The 20,325-nt window shown below is 42.2% G+C and overlaps 1 protein-coding gene across 2 annotated transcripts; it reads left to right on the top strand.

Annotated features, from left to right (window-relative positions):
• The first annotated feature begins 1,403 nt into the window (after positions 1 to 1,403).
• Positions 1,404 to 17,868, top strand: ELAC1 (elaC ribonuclease Z 1). 2 transcript variants are annotated; one of them, XM_059139663.1, is made up of 5 exons: positions 1,404 to 1,522; positions 5,232 to 5,396; positions 10,977 to 11,444; positions 13,166 to 15,374; positions 15,474 to 17,868. In XM_059139663.1, the coding sequence occupies exons 2-4, from the start codon at positions 5,240 to 5,242 to the stop codon at positions 13,630 to 13,632; spliced, it is 1,092 nt and encodes a 363-aa protein (XP_058995646.1). In that variant the 5' UTR covers positions 1,404 to 1,522; positions 5,232 to 5,239; the 3' UTR covers positions 13,633 to 15,374; positions 15,474 to 17,868. The 2 variants fall into 2 exon arrangements, with proteins under 2 accessions (XP_058995646.1, XP_058995647.1); XM_059139664.1 differs by lacking the exon at positions 1,404 to 1,522 and adding an exon at positions 2,019 to 2,036.
• Positions 17,869 to 20,325: the final 2,457 nt, after the last annotated feature.

Below are 20,325 nucleotides of genomic sequence, written 5' to 3'. Positions count from 1 at the left end.
GTACTGCTGTGGGTAGCCCTTACACTAGCTCAGTTGTGACCAGGACCTAGCTGTGGAATGATGTGTGTCTTCCCAGGTGCTTCTGAGCTAAGCAAGTGTCAGGATAAATAAAGTTCCAGTTCTGGTGTTTAATACTGGCTAAGTGAGACTCCATGTGACCAAATCCAATTTACTGTTCCATTTTGGCAACACCAATCCAAATCTCAACCCACCCTACCAGACCTAGCGCAAACCCCACCTTTTCTTAACTAACTGCATATCCACTGAGCTCCCTTTGCCTTTATTCTTATCATTCATTTTGTCTTCTCATTTGTTCCCTCATATTGTTAGCTGGTGGCTTCCCAATACATACTTTTCCAGCCTCAGTGTATACTCCTAAAACCAGGGACTATGACATACTTAAAAAAACTCTTTCAGCCTGAAAAACAACACGATCCACAAAGCTAGAGCTCAATTAATAATTGAATGAAGGCTTTGAAGAGGCCAAAATGTAAAATACATAATGGTCTATTGGGCAAAGCAGAGGGGGTAGGGCAACACGGCTCTTGATTCCATTCTCCGGGGGTTCCAAAGACTCCATAGGCACAGCACCTCTCTTCCTGTTATGAAGCTGCTGAATGCTTTGACCACCTTAAGTATGTCCAGCAAAAATCTGTGCCATTTGGCACTGCATAAGAGCTTGAAATAGCTTTTTTTTTTTTTTTAAAGTTGGAATTTAAACCGAGTTTTTTGTCCTACTGATAATCAAGACGTTCAGTTTTTGCACAGAGCAAGCTCGGGCTTTTCACTGGAGCGTCCAGCAGGCTATGCTGTGCCCAAGGAGAACACACCTGCAAGGCTTGGCGGCGAATCCCTAAAGTGGAACAGAAGGGAGGTTCGGGGTCTACAGTAATGCTGCCATGGACTCTGATTCAAAGGCACATTGCACGGATTGCATGGAGCACTGGGTGTGGTGAAAAAATAATGAATACGGTTATGCTGAAAATAAATAAATTTAATTAAAAATTAAAACAAAACAAAAGCACATTGCTTTTTCTTAGGCATCGCGGGCTTAAACGTTTAGATGTAGTGATTAAAAAACAGAAAGACTCATCCCAGCGAAAGAATATTAATTACACAAACCTATGCGGGAACAAAATATCGGGGGCAACACTCTTCAAGGAGCACGCTGGAAAACATAACACGGAAAACAAAAGTAATAAATAGTAAACGTTTCCCCTTTGAGGGCTCTGGTCCTCACAGGTGACCACTACCACCTTACTCAGAGAATTGTGCGGACGAGTGAAGGCGGACGGGGGCCAGAGGGCAGCAACACTGTGTCCGCAATCCGCGCCGAGTCCAACCGCACTGGCCCGCCTGGCCGGGCACCACCGAGCGCAGACCTCCGCCTCGTCCTAGAGCGGCCACTCGCGGTCCAAGCCCGCGGCGCACTTCCGCCCGCGCCGGCGCCGCCCCGTGGACGGCTGGGCCTTGCCGCGGGCCTGCGCCTCCCTCGGCTCCTGCCGCGGGCCTCGGGGAGTGGGTGAGTGGGACAGGGCGCGCCGGAGAGGGGCGGGCCAGGGTCTGAGCTGCCGTCAGCCCGGCGCCCGCCTAGTGGGCCGATACGCGCGGGCAGGCGCGCTGCCACCGGACTCCCGGGCCGGGCCCGGCGTGGACCACCCAGGCCCGGGGAGCGCCGGGGAGCGAGGACGCGCCTCGTCTACCCCCGACCCCGAGGCAGGAGCCCCCAGTCGCCCCGCGCCCCTGCCGCCGCCCACCCCACCTTCGGGAGACTGACATTGACTTGGGGGAGAGCCTGGGCTCGGACGTGGTCGGAGACCTAGCCTCTGGCCCGGACTCGGCCTTGGCCTCTCCATTTGTCTCTCCCCGGCCCCCGGTTCTTTGATCTCTAAAATGGAGGAAGGCAGTATCCGCCCTCCCGGTACCACAGGGTGATTGCAGGGTTGGCGCCGCCTCTATGGAAACTGGTTCTCAGCTTGGCAACCTTTAGAGTCATTTGGGATGCCTTCCAGATGCTGAGTCCCCAGAATCACCAGGTGATTGTGGTGTGCAGCGGGGACGAGAAGCACTGGCCCGAGGAGTGTCAGGTGACAGTGCTGTGGACGTGTGCTCTCTTCTGGGCCGCCCGGAATGTGCACTTGATCCAAGGCTGATCATAGCCCTGAGAGCAAGCGGCTGCTTTTATGTTCAAGAAGACCGGGACCCAGTCTGGTCTGGTTGCTTTTAATTCCTGGTGCCCCGAATGGTGCATGTCACAAAACATGGACCACTGATGAAGCAAATTAACTTCTGATTCCTTCCCGACCTGGTGGAAGGGTTTTGATTACTTGGCTCGTTTTAAAACTTTTCATTATGGAAAATTTCAAACATAGGAAGATAAGATCAGTCTTGTTTCATCTGTTACCCTCACCTCGCTGGATTATTTGAAAGCAGATCTGAGTGTACCGTTTTATTCGCGAAATACTTGCTTATGTGTGTAAAACAGAATAACTCCTTTTTAAAACAACGCCATTCTCGATTTAATAAGCATATCATGTTATCATTTATCCAGCCAGTGCTGACGTTAACCCGCTTGTCTCTTTTTCTGCCAATTCTCTTTTTATCCCATTTTTCTCTTTTTAAGTTTGTCCAAATCCAGGTCCAGGCAAGCTACCCATGCCACGTTTGGTTGACGTCTTTTCAATTTCATTTAATCTTATGGCTTTTATCCACCCCACCCCCCTTGTATTTTACTTGCTAAAAAAACCTATTCATTGTTCTGTGACGTTTCCTACGTGCTGGTTTTTGCTTCTTCCATCCCTGTGGTGTCCTTTAATAAACGTGTTTGGATTACAGTTTTTTTCAGATTCAGGTTCTACTCTTTGGTAAGAAAACCTCATCGGGTTATTGTGTACTCCTACTGCAGCACACCAGGAGTTAGATAAGATCTTGTTTTTCTTTGTGGTGTTAATATTGGTCACTGGACCTTTTCTGTACAGATTGCACTGCAGGGTAACTAAATAATTTACCCAGGATTTACAGAAGGATGCCCCTAATAACTTCAGATGAATGAGAGAATATCATCTTTTGGCAGCCTCTAATGAAATAGTGAATCCTGACCATGAATGTTAGTGGCTGTTAACGTCAGACAGCATGAACTTCCTAATGGAAGTACCAAATACCACTTAATCAGGTATTCTTGGATAATTGCTGGGAGATGTAGACCAAACAAGATTGCTCATGAGTTGATAATTTTTTTTTTTTTAAAGATTTTATGTATTTGAGAGACAGAGATCACAAGTAGGCAGAGGCAGGCAGAGAGAGAGGAAGAAGCAGGCCCCCTGTGGAGCAGAGAGCCCAGTTGGGGGGGGGGGGGCTCCATCCAAGGATCCTGAGATCATGACCTGAGCTGAAGGCAGAGGCTTTAACCCACTGAGCCACCCAGGTGCCCCATGAGTTGGTCATTGTTGAAGCGTGGTGATGGTTTTATGGGAATGCATTACGCTAATCTCTCTACTTTTGTGTTTGAAATTTTTCATAATAAAAAAAAATTTTTTTTAAGATTGACTACTTAACTAGTGAATTTAGGTCAGCCTGATCTCTTCTTTGTAGTTCTCCATTAGCCTTTCACATAGTGATTCTCAAACCTGACTGCACGTTAGAATCACAGGGGAAGAATTTTTTTTTTTTTTTAATACTACAACACATGTCTTACTTGCAGAATTCCTTTTTAATTGTTCTGGGATGGAACCCAATTATTGATATGGTTTAAAAGCTCTCCAGGTAATTCTAATACGCTCAAGGGTTCTGTACCAGTGGCCTAGATCCATTATTTGTTAAGGATTGCAAAGTGATTATATTTTATTATTCCTTCTGCATTTATTAGCTTTTAAAATGTTTAACTTTCTACATTCTGTCATTCTCACCTTTGTTGAAAACTGCAATCCAACAGGAAAGCCTCTGCAAATTAAATTACCTAATTATCAGAGGAAGGCTTGATCTTGGAAATGAAAGTGTGGAGTAACACATGGAAGGGACACTGGCAATTACCTAAAACCTGTGTATGGGTTGGAGAGATATACCTTCTGTATGTGTGAGGTGTGTGTGGGGCGAGGGGGTAGAAGGGCTGATTGTATCTCCAAATGGTAAGAAAGATTAGGTGATGTGTAGCTAGAAAAGTATGTTCAGCCTTATGACATTTCTTTTGAATAATCAATATTAAGTAAATTAAATATAAAATACATTGAAAATAAAGACATCAAATGCTTTTCATTGCAACCAAAACCAATCCAAAGATTTAAAAGAAAACTTAACCACTTCCCACCATCACCATTTTAATCACCCCTGAGATAACCAATATTAACAGTATGGTGTATATCCTTCCACACAGACCTTCTCTGTCTTATGTAAATGCAGCGGTTCAGGGCATTTTAAAAATGAGATAATGCCATAGCCATCTATACCTTTTATCATTGTCATCCCTCCAAGACAAGGGTTATAGACCTGACTTAAAGTGCAGAACAAATAGTTCTGAATGTACAATAAAATATTCAGTCATTTCTCTGTTGAAATATATTCAGCTGGCTTCCAAATTTTAGCTACCTTAAAAGTACCACCAGAAACATCACTGTACATAGGTCCTTTATTTCTGTAGGGTATAAAGGGGTTTTATAGGGTTGTAAAGGGGTTGTATAGGGTTCTGTAGGGTATAAAAATGGGGTTGTGGGTTAAAATGTGTTGATATTAGCAGCATCATTATTTTTGGTAATGTATATTGCCAGCTTACTCTCTCAAAACACAAAAGCAGTGTATACCTCCACCACTAGTAATACGAGAATACCTTTTCACCTGTGCTTCACCTACTCATTCTTCCCTCCTCCCCAAACCACATGTCAACCATTGGTGTTCTTATTATCTCCGTAGTTTTACCTTTTCCAGAATATTAAATAGTTGTGGTTCAACTATAGTCTTTAATTGACTGGATTTGGCAGTTTTTAAACTTTGTGTGTGTGTGTGTGTGTGTGAGCAGTCATATAAGGTTTGGTAACTTGTGGTTTTAACTCACTTAGAGTTATTAGACTCTTACTTGGTGTTTCTTTGGGAAACTATAAGAGCAAGAATCCAATCTTTTCTGAATAATTTATAAATAATACTTACAGATAACATAAATAACAGTAAATCTCAAAAGAACATGTTTTTGGTGATTTTGAGCAGTGATGTATAATAATCCCTGGATGATCTTTTCATTGCAGGGTGGAAGATGTCTATGGATGTGACATTTCTGGGTACGGGTGCAGCATACCCTTCCCCAACCCGGGGTGCCTCTGCTCTGGTCCTTCGGTGTGAGGGCGAGTGCTGGCTCTTTGACTGTGGGGAGGGGACGCAGACACAGCTTATGAAAAGCCAACTTAAAGCAGGTTAGTGTGCTTTCAGCTGTCTCATTAAGACTATTTGTTACACATTGTCTTGGCTCTCCTTGTGCTCAGAAACAGCCCCAAGAGTTGCATTCCCACCTCAGTGCTAGAGCCCTGGCCAGATTTGCAAGGCCTTCAGGCAACCAGCCACATCCACTGAACTTTATTTAGTTTTTGTTCTTCCTGTAAATGTTGAGAGCAAGGATTTATATAAGCTTGGGGGTGGAGGATGGAGTGAGATACATGAGGCATATTACAAAGGTACTCCAGAAGCAAAGGAGCAGTGTACACACTTATTTCCACCAGGAGATAGTTTTAAGTATCACAAGAGGGTATAAAGAGCTGTAGATGCTCAGGAGAGTGAGATGTTCTTTTTCATTTGTGGTTATGAGGGTAGGTATCTCAAAGAAGGTGACCCTTGAGTTATCAGAGGAGGAGGGATTCGCTGGGCTGGGGAGAAGATGAGCTTGCCAGCCAGAGGCAATGGTGTGAGTAGGGGCCCACCAGAGTACTCCACCAGGCCAAGGAATGCAGTGGTACAAAGCCTTGGCTCAGAGTCAGACCAACCTGGGTTGCAGTCCCAGCTGTGTCTTGGCTTACAGCCTTAGCAGATCAACAAACTTAAGCTTTATTTTCTTAACCTTGAAAATGAAGGTAAAAACTCAACTTAGAAGGGATATTGTAAGAGTTGTATCTAATAATCCCTTCTCTGTGTGCTCGTCTCTCATCAGTAAATCTTAGTTCAAAGGCCATCTCCTGAGCCTCTGGGGTTAAGTTATTCCTTGTTCGTCCCAGGTATTCTACTTCTTTGTGCTGTTTTTATTGACTTATTAGCATCAGTATCTAAGATTGTTATTTAAATAGTTGTTTCTGTGTTTATTGTGTATTCCCCTGTATGATAGAGTGAGCTCAAAGATTGTGTGTATACCTAGTAGATGTCTAATAAACAACTCTTCAGGTGATGCATGAGTAAGGTATTCAGCACATATCTAGTATGTGCTTCTCACTTACTAGATCTTGATAAATGATAGTTTGTTTTTTTTTAAAGATTTTATTTATTTATTTGACAGACAGAGATCACAAGTAGGCAGAGAGGCAGGCAGAGAGAGAGGAGGAAGCAGGCTCCTTGCTGAGCAGAGAGCCCAATGCGGGGCTCGATCCCAGGACCCTGGGATCATGACCTGAGCTGAAGGCAGAGGCTTTAACCCACTGAGCCACCCAGGTGCCCCTAAATGATAGTTATTGAAATTATTCCTGTGATTCATTACAATGTGTGGCATTGATGACTGAAATGAAGTTAGTTCTAACATCTAAGGATCTCATAGTCTAGTGGTGGAAATTGGTATGTGAATAGACATAGTGTAATGTGATAAAGAGAACAGTGGATCTATATTCTAAATCCTGTTGGAGCACAAAGGAGGGGGGCATCAGCTATGTGTTCAGAGAAAGCATCCCAGAAATTGTAATAGTAGAGCTAGGATCTAACTGATGATTAGAAGTCTCCTCTGGTGGGGCGCCTGGGTGGCTCAGAGGGTTAAGCCTCTGCCTTCGGCTCAGGTCATGATCTCAGGGTCCTGGGATTGAGCCCCGCATTGGGCTCTCTGCTCAACAGGGAGCCTGTTTCCTCCCTCTCTCTGCCTTCCTTTCTGCCTACTTGTGATCTCTGGCTGTCAAATAAATAAATAAAATCTTTAAAAAAAAAAAAAAAAGAAGTCTCCTTTGGTGAGAAAAGTAGGGATGCACATTGTACACACATACACACATGCGTGCGCAAATATACCTATACCATTAACATCTCTACATCTACAAAAAGATTTACCTATAAGAGTGGAGGCTGTAATCGTTCACATTTTAGACAATAGGGATTGAGGGGGTGGGGTGATGAAAACAGAAACAAGAAACTGTTAAGTGTGGGTGCCAGAGGTTTGGGTGTGGGGATAGTCTTTTTATTTAATACCTGTACCACTTAGCAGTGCTGCATATCAGATTACAAAGTTAGTGTCTTATTTGCATTTATTATCCATAGTTTCTGTGGGTCAGGGAGTTTGGGCCTGGGTTGGCTGGGTTCTCTGCTTCAGGGTCCCACTGGTTGCAGTCCATGTTTGGCCAGGGTTGAGATCTCATCAGAGGCTCTACTGGGGGAGAATCTGCTTCAGAGCTCGCTAGAGTTGTTGGCAGAATCCGTACAGTTGTAGGACCAAGACTTGCACAGCACCTAGAGGCCTCTGGTTCTTGATCATGTTCATTTTGCTTCATCGTAGTTTGGTCCCTTACTGCCAGCCAGGGTGAAAGAAACTCAAGAGCAAGCCTGCTAGCAGGATGGAGTCTTCTAATGTAATCACACCGTATCCCTGTGCCGTATTTGCCTGGTTAGAAAAGTCATAGGTCCCACCCACACCGAAGAAGAAGGAATTGTAGAGAGACATGAACATCAAGAGGTAGGGGCTATGGACTGCCACCTCACATTTATTTGCTACAATACCTTTCTCCAATGTTTTGTATTTTATATATGGTTTTTAAAAAAAATTTTTTTTAAGATTTTATTTCTTTATCTGACAGAGAGATCACAAGTAGGCAGAGAGGCAGGCAGAGAGAGAGCAGGAAGCAGGCTCCCTGCCGAGCAGAGAGCCCGATGCGGGGCTTGATCCCAGGACCCTGAGATCATGACCTGAGCCGAAGGCAGAGGCTTAACCCACTGAGCCTACCCAGGTGCTTCTATATATGTCTTAAGTAAACATTTTTGCAAAGCTAAGCCTCACAAAGAATAAATAAAATAAAGCCTAAGGGAACCTTTAGTTTACTAAATTCTTACTGGCTAAAAAAATTCCTGGCCTCAGAGAAGAGGGTAAGACAGTAATCACAGAATCTTAACTATGACTCTATAGCATTCCAAAAGCTCCCATTCTCAGACTGGAATGGAGTACTCTCAGTTCATCTGGTACTCTCAACGCAATACGGACCTACCGTTATTTGATCCGTTGAAACCCTTTCAGCTTGTAGTCCTCCTGGGGTAATAATATTTTATGAGTTTCATAAGGGATTACTTTTTATTTATCTAAACATACTTCTTTTAAGCTTCCTTGGTCCTCATGTGCAAGCATCTGATCAACAAGTGTGGGTTTATCATGTCTATTTCTTTCATTATTTTATTTTATTTCATTTTTTAATTTTTTTAAGATTTTATTTATTTATTTGAGAGAGAGAGAGCGACCATGAGAGGGGAGAGGTCAGAGGGAGAAGCAGACTCCCCGCTGAGCAGGGAGCCTGATGTGGGACTCTAACCTGGGACTCCAGGATCATGACCTGAGCCGAAGGCAGTTGCTCAACCAACTTAGCCACCCAGGTGCCCTCTTCCATAATTTTAAAGAGTGGGCTTAAGCCTTCCTTTTTCTCCCCTTAAAAATGATTATTAAAGGTATTACAAAAGTGTAATGAAATGATTATAAAAAGTATATGTGCAGGGCATCTGGCTGGCTCACTCAGAGGCGAATATAAGTCTTGATCTTAGGGTGGTGAGTTTGAGCCCCACGTTAGGTGGAGAGGTTAAATAAATAAATAAATAAATAACTTAAAAAGGAAAGGTATACATGCTCATTGTAAAAATTCAAACAAAGCAGAAACATAAAATAAGCCTGAATTCCCCTTACAGGTAAATTTTTTTTTTATAGACGTAGATATGTTAATGGTATAGGAATGTTTGTGTGTGTGTACAGTTTGCATAAATGGTACCATACCAGGCGTAACCTGCTTTTTTTTCAACTGAACAATTTTATTGCAGGCGTTTTCCTATGGCGGTAAATATAGCCGTGTCCTCACTGAAGGGATGTTTAGTATTCCACTTCTCTGTGGATGACATATACCCCTGTAACTTCCTTGTCCTCCAGGGAATTCATGTACTCTGCTTTCTTCATTTGATAGCATCTTCTAACTTTGTTACGATTGCCATTCCTTCTCCCTCTGAAATCTAGTTTCTTGAGAAAAGAAATGTTTGTCTTCCCTGAAACTGTGATAACTGTGGGAAGAAATTTTTGACTTAATTTGTCTCACTTACTTTGGGCTCACAGATTGTTTTGGTGTTCAGTGTTGGCTTTGTTGTGCGCTATATAGGGAGAGGACTCTGCAGTTGTAAGGTCAGCATGAGGTCATGACTCAGTAACCATCATAATTCTGTCTGCAGAGGACTCAGGTCACACTTACGGGTGCTTCAGCAGCCCGGACGGCAGGAAGGGGGAAATGAAAGGGTTACAAGAAGTCTAAAGACAGTAAAAGCAAGGCCTTAAAAGAGAAAACTAAAGGGAGCATACTGAGGAAAGTTCTAGAGTACGTCAGGATTCTCTAGATATCAAATCAGCCTCTGCCCAATCTATCGTTGCTGCCTCCAGGGCCTGGGTTTGGTGTATTAACTCTGGAAGGCTTACCTGGAGAACACTTTTGCCTTGATGTTGCTGGACAAATCACTTTGCAATAAACTATTCCTATTCTTTTATGGTATCAGTATACTGGTCCTGTTCTCTTATGGTATCAAATGTTTGAAATAGGTGCCCCATGAAGCTAGGACTCGAAGCCTCTGTTATACCAAAATTGTGTTAATTGTGATTGTTAATTTTAAAATGCCTTGGTGCATCTCAGAAAAATGCTAATGTGGCATCCTGTATATACCAACTGTAAATTCAGTTTACCATTGGCTAAGTCAAGTTACAACCTAAGCCAGTATGCCCTGAAAAAGACATTGTGTTAGCTCACACTGAAGAGAAGGATGGGCCCACATACCTTTATATAACACCGTAGGGGATCCGCCCTCTGATCTACATTCTGGCTTCTGTTGCCCACCTCCCCTCTGGGTTCTTCGCCCCATCCTCCCCCACCTCCTCCTCTCTCCCTCTTCCTTTGTCCCCTCCCTCTTCAGACTCACTCAGACAGGCAGGCTTTTTCTTGGTTAGTGAGTCTCTCGTCCAGTGTGGCGAGTCCTTAAATGGTAGTTTGGGGTTCAAGCAGTGGTCAGTCTGGAGCCAGGGGAGCTCCTGTTTTGCTGGAAGTATGTGTTATTCTCAGAGGAGGCAGTAGAGGGCATTGTCCCTGTCAGATGCTTTTGACATTTGAGGCCTGTCTGGTTTAAGTGAACTATTTTAGTACACTTCCATGTTTTTCTCTATTACTTCCTGTTCTTTTCTCTTCTCTTCTTTCCTCCTCTCCTCCACCCTCTCCTCCCTTCCCCTCCCCGCCCCTCCCCTTCCTTCTTTTCCTTTCCTTTCCTTTTCTTTTTTTTTTCTTTCAGCCTACCTGCCTGCCTGCCTTCTTCCCTTCTTTCCTTTCTTTCAGCAAGAAGATAATGTAGGAAAATACTCTTAAAACTACAGTACTATGTAATTTGAAGATGTTTCATTAAAAAAGTTATATCTTATTAAGACCATAAAGGCTGTCTTTCTTGCTTCTAGACTCATGTAGCAAAATATAAAGAAATAAGTTTATGGTGATAAATAGAACTCCCAATTCATTTTGCTGCTTTTGGTGTTTTAAGTAGCATTGCATGGGTTTTTACTTCTGGAAAAATTCCAAATTTTATTTCTCTGCCTCAATCAAAAGGGAGAATTACCAAGATCTTCATCACACATCTTCATGGAGACCATTTCTTTGGCCTTCCTGGCCTCCTTTGCACAATCAGCTTGCAGAGTGGCTCTGTGGTCACCAAGCAGCCTATTGAAATCTATGGCCCTGCTGGGCTTAGAGACTTTATCTGGAGAACCATGGAACTCTCTCACACAGAGTTGGTCTTCCCCTATGTGGTCCACGAGCTGGTGCCTACAGCAGATCAGTGTCCTCCAGAAGAACTAAAAGAATTTATGCACGTGAATAAAACAGACAGCCATCCCAAAGAGGGACAAGGAAGAACTATCCTTTTAGACTCAGAAGAAAACTCATACCTTTTGGTTGATGATGAACAGTTTGTTGTAAAAGCATTTCGCCTCTTTCACCGAATTCCCTCCTTTGGGTTTTCAGTTGTGGAGAAGAAACGCCCAGGTAAACTCAATGCACAGAAACTAAAAGACCTCGGTAAGTGATGGGTTTTTTTTGTCTTGTTTTATTTCCCCCTCCTCCTCATCAATTAAGCTGTTGTTAGCTGGAGCTGCTAGAAGTGTCATAGTAACCTTCATTTCCTGTCTCCCAGGCCTAAAACTGACATTTTCTCCACTTAGGTCTTTTGCCCAAAGTTTGTTTATTAAGGGAAATATGTGGGGCCCAAAGATGCTATTCAGACCAAAACCCACATATATATGTGAATCCTTTTCTCTTCAGCTCCCTGGATCCACATTTTAGTCTGTCTTAGCTTCAGCTAGCTAGCTTGGTTGGCAGGGTGGTGGTGGTTGTCTTAGGTCTAGGCTTTTATGTTTTCATGTCTTCTTTCTAAAGTATGTTTTCAGTGACCTCTTTGGCCCGAGTATTTTTACTGTAGTTGGTAGCCGTGCAACTGCAACCAGCTACTTTTAGGATTTTCCTGCTTTGTCAACCTTGCCTACTCATTCAACCTTGATTAAGTTAATCTGGTGTTCAGAACACCGTGCCTCAACTGTTTCACATGCCTGGGTTCCTCATAGGTGGGAGCTAGCGCACAGAGACAGACTTGGGTCCCCTCTGAGGCTTTGTACCTCCTCTAGGCCAGGCTCTCTTGCATGAGGGGGTCTTCAGTCCTCTCAAAGCAGCGCCCAGGTCCCTTCTACCTGCAGCATCTCTGCCTTCCTTTTCATGGCCACAGCAGAGCCCCTAAAAAGCATGATGGTGTCTTTTGTATATTTGTCTCTTTATAGAATCTCTTCCTTCTTCCCCAACTAAAACAAAATACTAAATAATGAAGAAAAGTGACTTATGCCAAAGGTATTTTTTCTTATCTAAAAGCCTGTGGAAATACTATTGTATTGGGAAACTTTAAATAGGGTACATGCTGGAATTAGTGAACACTTTCTGTTTGTTTGTTAGGTGTTGCTCAAAGTGATGGTCACATGTTGTTCTAGATGACTATAAGATAATTAATACAAGAGGAACTGCCTCTCTCCACAAAGAAGATTGATTATGTATGATTGTTAGAAATGTTCCTTGAGGGCGCCTGGGTGGCTCAGTGGGTTAAGCCACTGCCTTCGGCTCAGGTCATGATCTCAGGGTCCTGGGATCGAGGCCCGCATCGGGCTCTCTGCTCAGCAGGGAGCCTGCTTCCCTCTCTCTCTCTCTGCCTGCCTCTCTGTCTACTTGTGATCTCTCTGTGTCAAATAAATAAATAAAATCTTTAAAAAAAAAAAAAAAAAAAAAAAAAAGAAATGTTCCTTGATGTTGTGATCCAAATGATCCTCTCAAACCATTTTTTTATTTAGTCAGTTCGTAGGTACTTTGTCATTATTTAAATGGACTCATTAAATTTACTCAAACATGAGCTTGTTCAATAAAGCAGTCTCAGAAACTGTCACTCCATTCACAGTAGAGAATCAAAGCTGGTAGCTTGATTGTAAGAAGGTCTTAGTCTTAGTGGGACTTAAAGCTCAAAGCTCATCTGACACGTGTGCTTGAGAGATGTTTTAAGTACTAAGGCATCACTAATATCAACAGCCAACACCAAACTTTTAAAAATGTATAAATATTCCAGCTTTCCACGAGTAGTAAAATATTTATAACAATTATGAAAAGAATTGGATGCCTTTTTCGTTTGCTGTGCTGTTAAAACAGACTCTCTTAACAAGTCATAAATTCCATTCCCATGATGTGATGTTATCTCCCTCCATCATTAGGTGTGCCACCAGGTCCTGCCTATGGGAAGCTGAAAAATGGAATTTCTGTTGTTCTGGAAAATGGAGTTACAATTTCTCCCCAAGATGTCTTAAAAAAGCCTATTGTTGGAAGAAAAATCTGCATTTTGGGTGACTGTTCTGGGGTTGTGGGTGATGGAGGAGTGAAGCTGTGCTTCGAGGCAGACCTGTTGATCCACGAAGCAACCCTAGATGACACGCAGATGGACAAAGCGAAGGAGCACGGCCACAGCACACCACAGATGGCAGCCACGTTTGCAAAGTTGTGCCAGGCGAAGAGGCTAGTTCTGACTCACTTCAGTCAGAGGTACAAACCAGTTGCCTTGGCCAGAGAAGGAGAAACAGATGGGATTATAGAACTAAAAAAGCAAGCTGAATCAGTGTTAGATCTCCAAGAAGTGACTCTAGCTGAAGACTTTATGGTGATTGGCATTCCAATCAAGAAATGAACCCGGTATTCCAGAATGCATCCTGACATGTCTGTGAATATGTTACTGAACCAGCAGTCAAGTTGGTTGTTGTGGCGGTGGTGGTGGTTGTGGTTGGTGTTTTGGTCTAAGATTATTTGGGTCCTAATAATCCTAAAAAGGATAGAGCTGCATTGCCGAACTGACTCAGCAGCGAGAAAGACCAAGCTTTTTGATAATAAATCATTTTAAAAAGAAAGAAAAAAACAGCACCTTTCTTAAAGACCAAATTTGACAAAATGATTGAATATTCAGGTATACTTTTTGTTTTGTGGTTGCTGCCTCAGATATAAGCCAGTACCCGCATGCAGTTCTGGGCTTGCTTCCGCCCAGTTTTATTGGTGGTGTTGGCAAAGTACAGAGAGCTCAGCCCTCTTGGCTAAAAATGGTGTTTTAGCAGTTTGTTGAATCTGTCCATGTTATTAACAGAATAGAGAAAAATGTAATGAGGCATTATACATGCAGGATTGAAGCTAGCGTATTAAATCACAATTTGTTTGCTGGAATACTGAATGCAGGGTCAAGGTAGGTGTTTATCCTTCAGTTAATGTTTTTTTTTGGAACTTTCTGGTTCGTTCTAAACCTGTGGGTCTCAGCAGGGGGTGATACCATTCCCCTAGAAGTTATGGGGGTGTTTCTTTTCAAAATGATGGAGTGGGGGCTGGAGAAGAGTATCATTAAAATTTAGTCAAAGGGGCCAGGGGTGCTAGATCCTACAATGGTGGGGTCAGTCTTGTGCAATGAAAAATGATCTCACCCCAAGATGCAAATTGCAGGCCTATTGAAATACACAGCAAGTTAAAAATTATACTCCCAGTGTGAATATGCTTTATCAAAATTAATTACATGAATTGAACTGGTTAAGTCAAATTCTTGAAACAAACATTAGAGAATTAGCTAAGGAGATGTTGGGGTTGTAATACCATGTCAGATATTTGACAGAAATGAGCCATGAACTATAACTTAGGAATCTGGAGGTAAAGAAATTGTATCTTTTAAGCTGAGATTTAATTTATGTGTCCCTATGAATAATTCTTTGAGCTCAGTTTTAATAACCTAGCTTTTCCTTCTGAGCTGCCTTCTACCTCCCTCTGTCTGCCGTGGGATATCTCTGACTCATTTGACCCACAGTATTTCTCAAAATGGAAAGCTAGTCTCAAGCACAGATTCATTCAAAAGAATTTCCTTATCACAGTTTGGGAAACGCTTTATGTTGTGTGTCCTTCTGGAGGCGTTCTCGTGCCCATCAGTATCATAAGAACAGTACTGCTTGAATGATCACAAACCTGTCTTTGGTGCCACAAAGACATGATTTCAGAGTCCCGTTCTGTACCTTGTGGTCTGGTGCAGATTGCATCGTGTTTGTGACCTTTAGCTTGCTCGTTTCTAAAATGGAAAAACTAATAAAACTGACTGTGTAGGATCGCTGTGAAGATTAAGACAGTGCATAAAAGGAACATCACACATGGCTTACAGGTGCCGAGAAGTCCTGCTGTGGATGGGCCTGTTTTGAACCCCTTTCTCAGTACTGTTCCACTACATGCTATCGGTTAACCTTTCAGGAACCTTGAGAGTTTTATAATAGACACATTTAGAAATTCTATCATGGTATATACTGTTAAATTCTTTTGGGTTCTGGGGCTTCTCTCATAAAAACTTTTGACTCCTGGGTGGTTCTAGAGTCTCTAGAGTAGTGATAATCAAGATGGGTCTCATTACTCAAGGTCTCAGTCATTCTGAAGCAGTTTCCAGAATGGTCTGATTCTACCCTGGTTCTAGAGTCTCTAGAGTAGTGATAATCAAGATGGGTCTCATTACTCAAGGTCTCAGTCATTCTGAAGCAGTTTCCAGAATGGTCTGATTCTACCCTACTCTTGGGCCACCAAAGTTTGACTAGCTTAAAATGTATCTTGGTTTCTGAACTCAATTTTAAAAAGTATTTATTAGACGCCTACTATATGCCCAGACCTATACATCTGGGAATGGCTGGCTGGTAGTCCTACTGTATGGAGCTCTTAAGGGTAAAGACTGTATCTTAGTCTCCTCTGCATTCTTGGAATTACCGACTCATAATAAGCCCTCAGAAATGTTTATTGAATGAAATGAGGCCTGATATATGACTGCATAAACTTTAGGACCTAAAGTTTAGGACTTGTGCCTAGCCCATTTCATTACTGCATTTGTCCAAAAAATTTTGACCACCTGTTTGGTGGTGCTCTGTTCAACTGAGTACCAGCTAAGTGCCAGTGCCAGGTTTTACTGTGTTGGGACTACATAAGTGAATATAAGACAAAAATTTGAGGCTCACTGTCTAGGTGGTAGATACAGATAGTAAAAAACAAAAGTAAATATACGGGTCCTTCAAGTACTCTAATCTTGTAGGCTGGCACTCACTTTTGCTCTTCTTGAGCATTCTTTGGTAGCTGACGAGCTGTGCCCTTAGAGTCAGGCCCTACTACTATATGGGCTAAGCCTTCAGAGACCATGGGAATGTGGGAACAAATTGATACAGTGAATCGATCAAGCATAGGCTATAGATCCATGCTGAGAATTGCTTCTTGGGCTCTCTTCTGGCCTAGAATTTTTTTCTTAATGGTAGGCCCCATTCTAAGAATTTGTGGAGCTAGAATTATTAATGAAGCTTATACTGGACTTGCCAGAGCCTGTAATCTGCTTATGGTTGTATGACTCTAAGGGGGTTAGAAAATGTATTGTACACCAAACTCACTTGATCACCAAATCCTCTTTCGCCAAGGAACATATTAGAACACGGAGAACTTTTATTACCTAATAACTTCTCAAAATTATTATATTTACATTTTTTACCTGTACAATTTATTGAGATAATGAATTCCATATCTGTGCTTAGTGTTTTCCTTATCATAAACTGGCTCTTCAGTTGTCAGGAATCTAGAAGTACCTGCTTACTCTAGATTTCCAATTCTCAAGGTGTTTAGACTTGCCCAAGTAGACCCCAGATCTGCTCTATTTTTCTAATACTCACGCTTCATTAATATACTTCTAATTAGCTTTTATCTATAAAAAGCAGCATACGCTTGGTAAATAATCTTTTTTAAGGATTCCAGAAAGAAGATGATTACTCATCATTCCACCACCCTGAGAGCAACTACTTCTTGCTCAGTGGTGTTCAAATGAAGGTGTGAGTCAGTATCAGTCAAGGTAGTACGTAGGCGGACAAGGTAGTACGTGGGTGGACAAGGGTGTGTAGGTAGGCAAAAATACTTGGGCTGTGATTCCAAAACCTCTAATTCAGTTGGTCAGAGGTGGAAACCAAGGATCTGCATTTTTAGCAAACCCTCCGTCTGGGTGGTTCTGAGATATATGGGTAGCAAACCACACTGGGAGAAAAAAACTGTCTTTTTTCTATGCACTAAAAAAATTAAAAAATAATAAAAATAAAAAAATTGTGCATAGATATTTTATATATATTTAAATATACTATGTTTATATATGTGTGTATGCTTTTATATGTAGGTTGACCTCAACTGTTTTTCTCACTTGACATTATCAGCCTCTTCCACAATGGTAATTGTTCTTTGAAAGCATGAATTTAATGATTTTATAGTATTCCATTCTATAGATGTAACATAATTTTCCTACTTTGGGGGCATTGAGATTGTTTTCCATTATATATAAATAATACTATTGTGAATATTCCTGGGCTTTGTATCTCTGTATATTTCCTTGGGGTTGATTTATTGGAAGCTCAGAACACCTGAATTGTCCTTTTAGACCCTGCATGGGAATCACCCACTTGTTTTCTAGCTCACACTCTGCAGCAGCAAGAGAGAGGCCTATTTCGCTTCTCTACAGGTGGAGGATACAGTTTATCAATTAATGACCTTTCGAACACTTCTCTTCTAAGACATTTGTCTTATAAAGGTTACTTTGGCCTCCTTGTGCAAAAAGCTTTATTATGTCTTTTAACCAGCACATGTAATTCAACTGTAATTTTCTTGAATATTCTTATGCCAACTTCAAAATTTGAACAGTTTTTACTTAACGGGGTACACGTCTTTGCTGCTTCAAATTATGTTTATGACTGATGTATAGGGTAGGTACTTCTGTCCTCACAAAGATACCAATTTATAGTGAAATGTAGCGGTTCTGTCCTTATTGATTGATGGATTTGTCAGGTAATGAGTGACTCAGAGTATCTTTTCTTACATGGGAAGAATAAAAATGAAATGCTAGTAATGCTTCAAATGCTCACTCTTGGCAGGATAAGAATAGAGTTTGGGCATGGTGGGACGTGGGGTAAGCTCAAGAAATTCTTGTCTTCCCTAGTAGAAAGTAAACAGTGCTTAAAACTAGAAAATAAATAGTACTTTGAGCAAACCATGTTAAAAAGAAAAAAGGGATTGTAGTAAATACCAGATGACAAGTTACGAGTGGAGGAAGGGGTCCTTAGTGGAAGGGGAAGGTGTACGGGGTGTGAGGAGGGATGGTCAGAGGACTACTGTTTTTTTACAAGCCTAACAGTACCAGTGTTAGTTGCTATTTTGAATGGTTTATGTGTGTATATATTCATTTAGTTTAAAAATTATATTAAGGGGCGCCTGGGTGGCTCAGTGGGTTAAAGCCTCTGCCTTCGGCTCAGGTCATGATCCCAGGGTCCTGGGATCAAGCTCCGCATCGGGCTCTCTGCTCAGCAGGGAGCCTGCTTCCTCCTCTCTCTCTGCCTGCCTCTCTGCCTACTTGTGATCTCTGTCTGTCAAATAAATAAATAAAAAATATTTAAAAAATATAAAAAATAAATAAAAAAAATAAATAAAAATTATATTAAAACACAACTCGATATGATTATTCTAAATAAATAAATATTTAGAATAATCACGTCAGTTGCTGGTTTCCACATGGATGCTTCAGGTACTTGACAGTTCCCCTCAAGCCTCTTTTACATTCCAGGCTGGGGCGCCTGGGTAGCTCAGTCTGTGAAGCAGCCAACTCTTGATTTTGGCTCAGGTTGTGGTCTCAGGGTCGTGGGATTGAGCTCTGCATCAGGCCCCACGTTCAGCAGGAAGTCGGCTTGAGGATTCTCTGTCCCTCTGCCCCTCCCATTCATGCTCTTGCTCCAAAATAAATAAATAAAATCTTTTTTTTTTTTTTAAAGAGAACATCCCAATCCTTTCTCTATATTGCAAAGAGACTTCAAAATGCAAATGTGAGCCTAGCATCCCCCTACTTGAAATCTGCCTTACCCACCGTTTGCGACCTAATCACTTTCCACAGTGCCATTCATTTTTGCAGCTGCAGCCACATGGGCCTTCTTTTAGTCCTTTGTCAGAGGTTTCTGTTGTTGCACAGTCTTTGGGAACTTCTCCCTCTGCTTGGAATGTTCTTTCTCCTTCTCACAACTTAACTCTTACTAGGCCTTCAGATCCCAGCTGTGCAGTCACGTCTTCAGAGAGCCCTTCTCAGACTTCCCACTCGGTAGCTTATTATTCTAACAGCACCTGCACCACACCTTCCGGGTGTGACACTCAAATTTTTGTTCTGTTTGTTTGATTAATGTTCTTCTTTCCCGCTAGCACTGCAAGCTTTCCAAGAGCAGAACTGTGTTTGATTTTTTTGCCTTTTGTGCCCTAGCTCCTAGCTCATTGCCTGGAGCATACCAGACACTCAGTAAATAGTTGCGACCGGCTCAATTTTCCTTGCCATCCTGTTCTATTAAGATACAATACCTCATTCTAGAGATTTTTCCGGATCAGTATTAAAAGCAAAGAAAAATCCCCACCCTTACACTCTGAACTAAAACCAGAGAGGAAAAGAATGGTGGTCTGTGACCCTAATGAGGCAGATCCTTATAAATAATAATTACGAAGTTTGAACTTTGTGTACTATATCTGTGGACAGATATCTAGTGTCAGAGAAAGGGCTGAGAAAAGAAGTTTCTGTGCCTAAGAAATTGGGATGTTGGTTTTTGCTGTGCATGGACAAGTCAGAAAAAGGTAAAAAAGAATAAGAAGAGAAGGCCAAGCACCATGCAGGAATCTGGAGCTCCACGCAGGAAACTGGGAGAACCTTAAAAACACAGGTAGTCTGACATTCAGTGTGATGGTAGCTGTGTTGCTTGGAGTAAGTCCCTCCAGTTACCCCCAAATGTCTTTGAAGTTTGATAGACACAGAAGATTTAAGGAGTCTCTCCTCAACCCTGCACACCAAATGAGAACAAGTTCTCAATTCCCTGACCAGGTTGACCTGGGTGGAAAAGGGAGGGCCATGGGAATCTGGGTGACTCAGTCCATGAAGCGACCGACCCTTGGTTTCAGCTCAGGTCATGATCTTGTGGTTGTGGGATCCAGCCCCATGTTGGACTCCAGAGTTGGCTTCAGATTCCCTTTCCCTCTCTTTCCAGCTCATTCGTGCTTTCTGTCTGTCTGTCTCTCAAATAAGTAAAATATTAAAAAAAAAAAAATGGGGGCAGGAGGAGAAAAGAAAAGGGACAGAGCAGAAGAGAGAGAGGGAGACGACCCTGAACTAGTATGTTCACAGGAGCTGGAGTCGGGTGAACACAGAGCCTAAAAGTCTCTCAGGAATTTTCAGAAATTGTAAGGAGGGCATTGGCCTTTATGTAGCCCATGGGATGGGGAAGGAGGAGAGGTATTGAGCCAATTTCATGTGTATCTTAAAGGGCAGGGCAACTTTAACAGC

The sequence above is a fragment of the Mustela lutreola genome, chromosome 11, assembly GCF_030435805.1.
Source record: "Mustela lutreola isolate mMusLut2 chromosome 11, mMusLut2.pri, whole genome shotgun sequence".
Lineage (NCBI taxonomy): Eukaryota > Metazoa > Chordata > Mammalia > Carnivora > Mustelidae > Mustela > Mustela lutreola.
The sequence above is the reverse complement of the archived record's forward strand: the minus strand, read 5'-3'. Positions and strand labels throughout refer to the sequence as shown.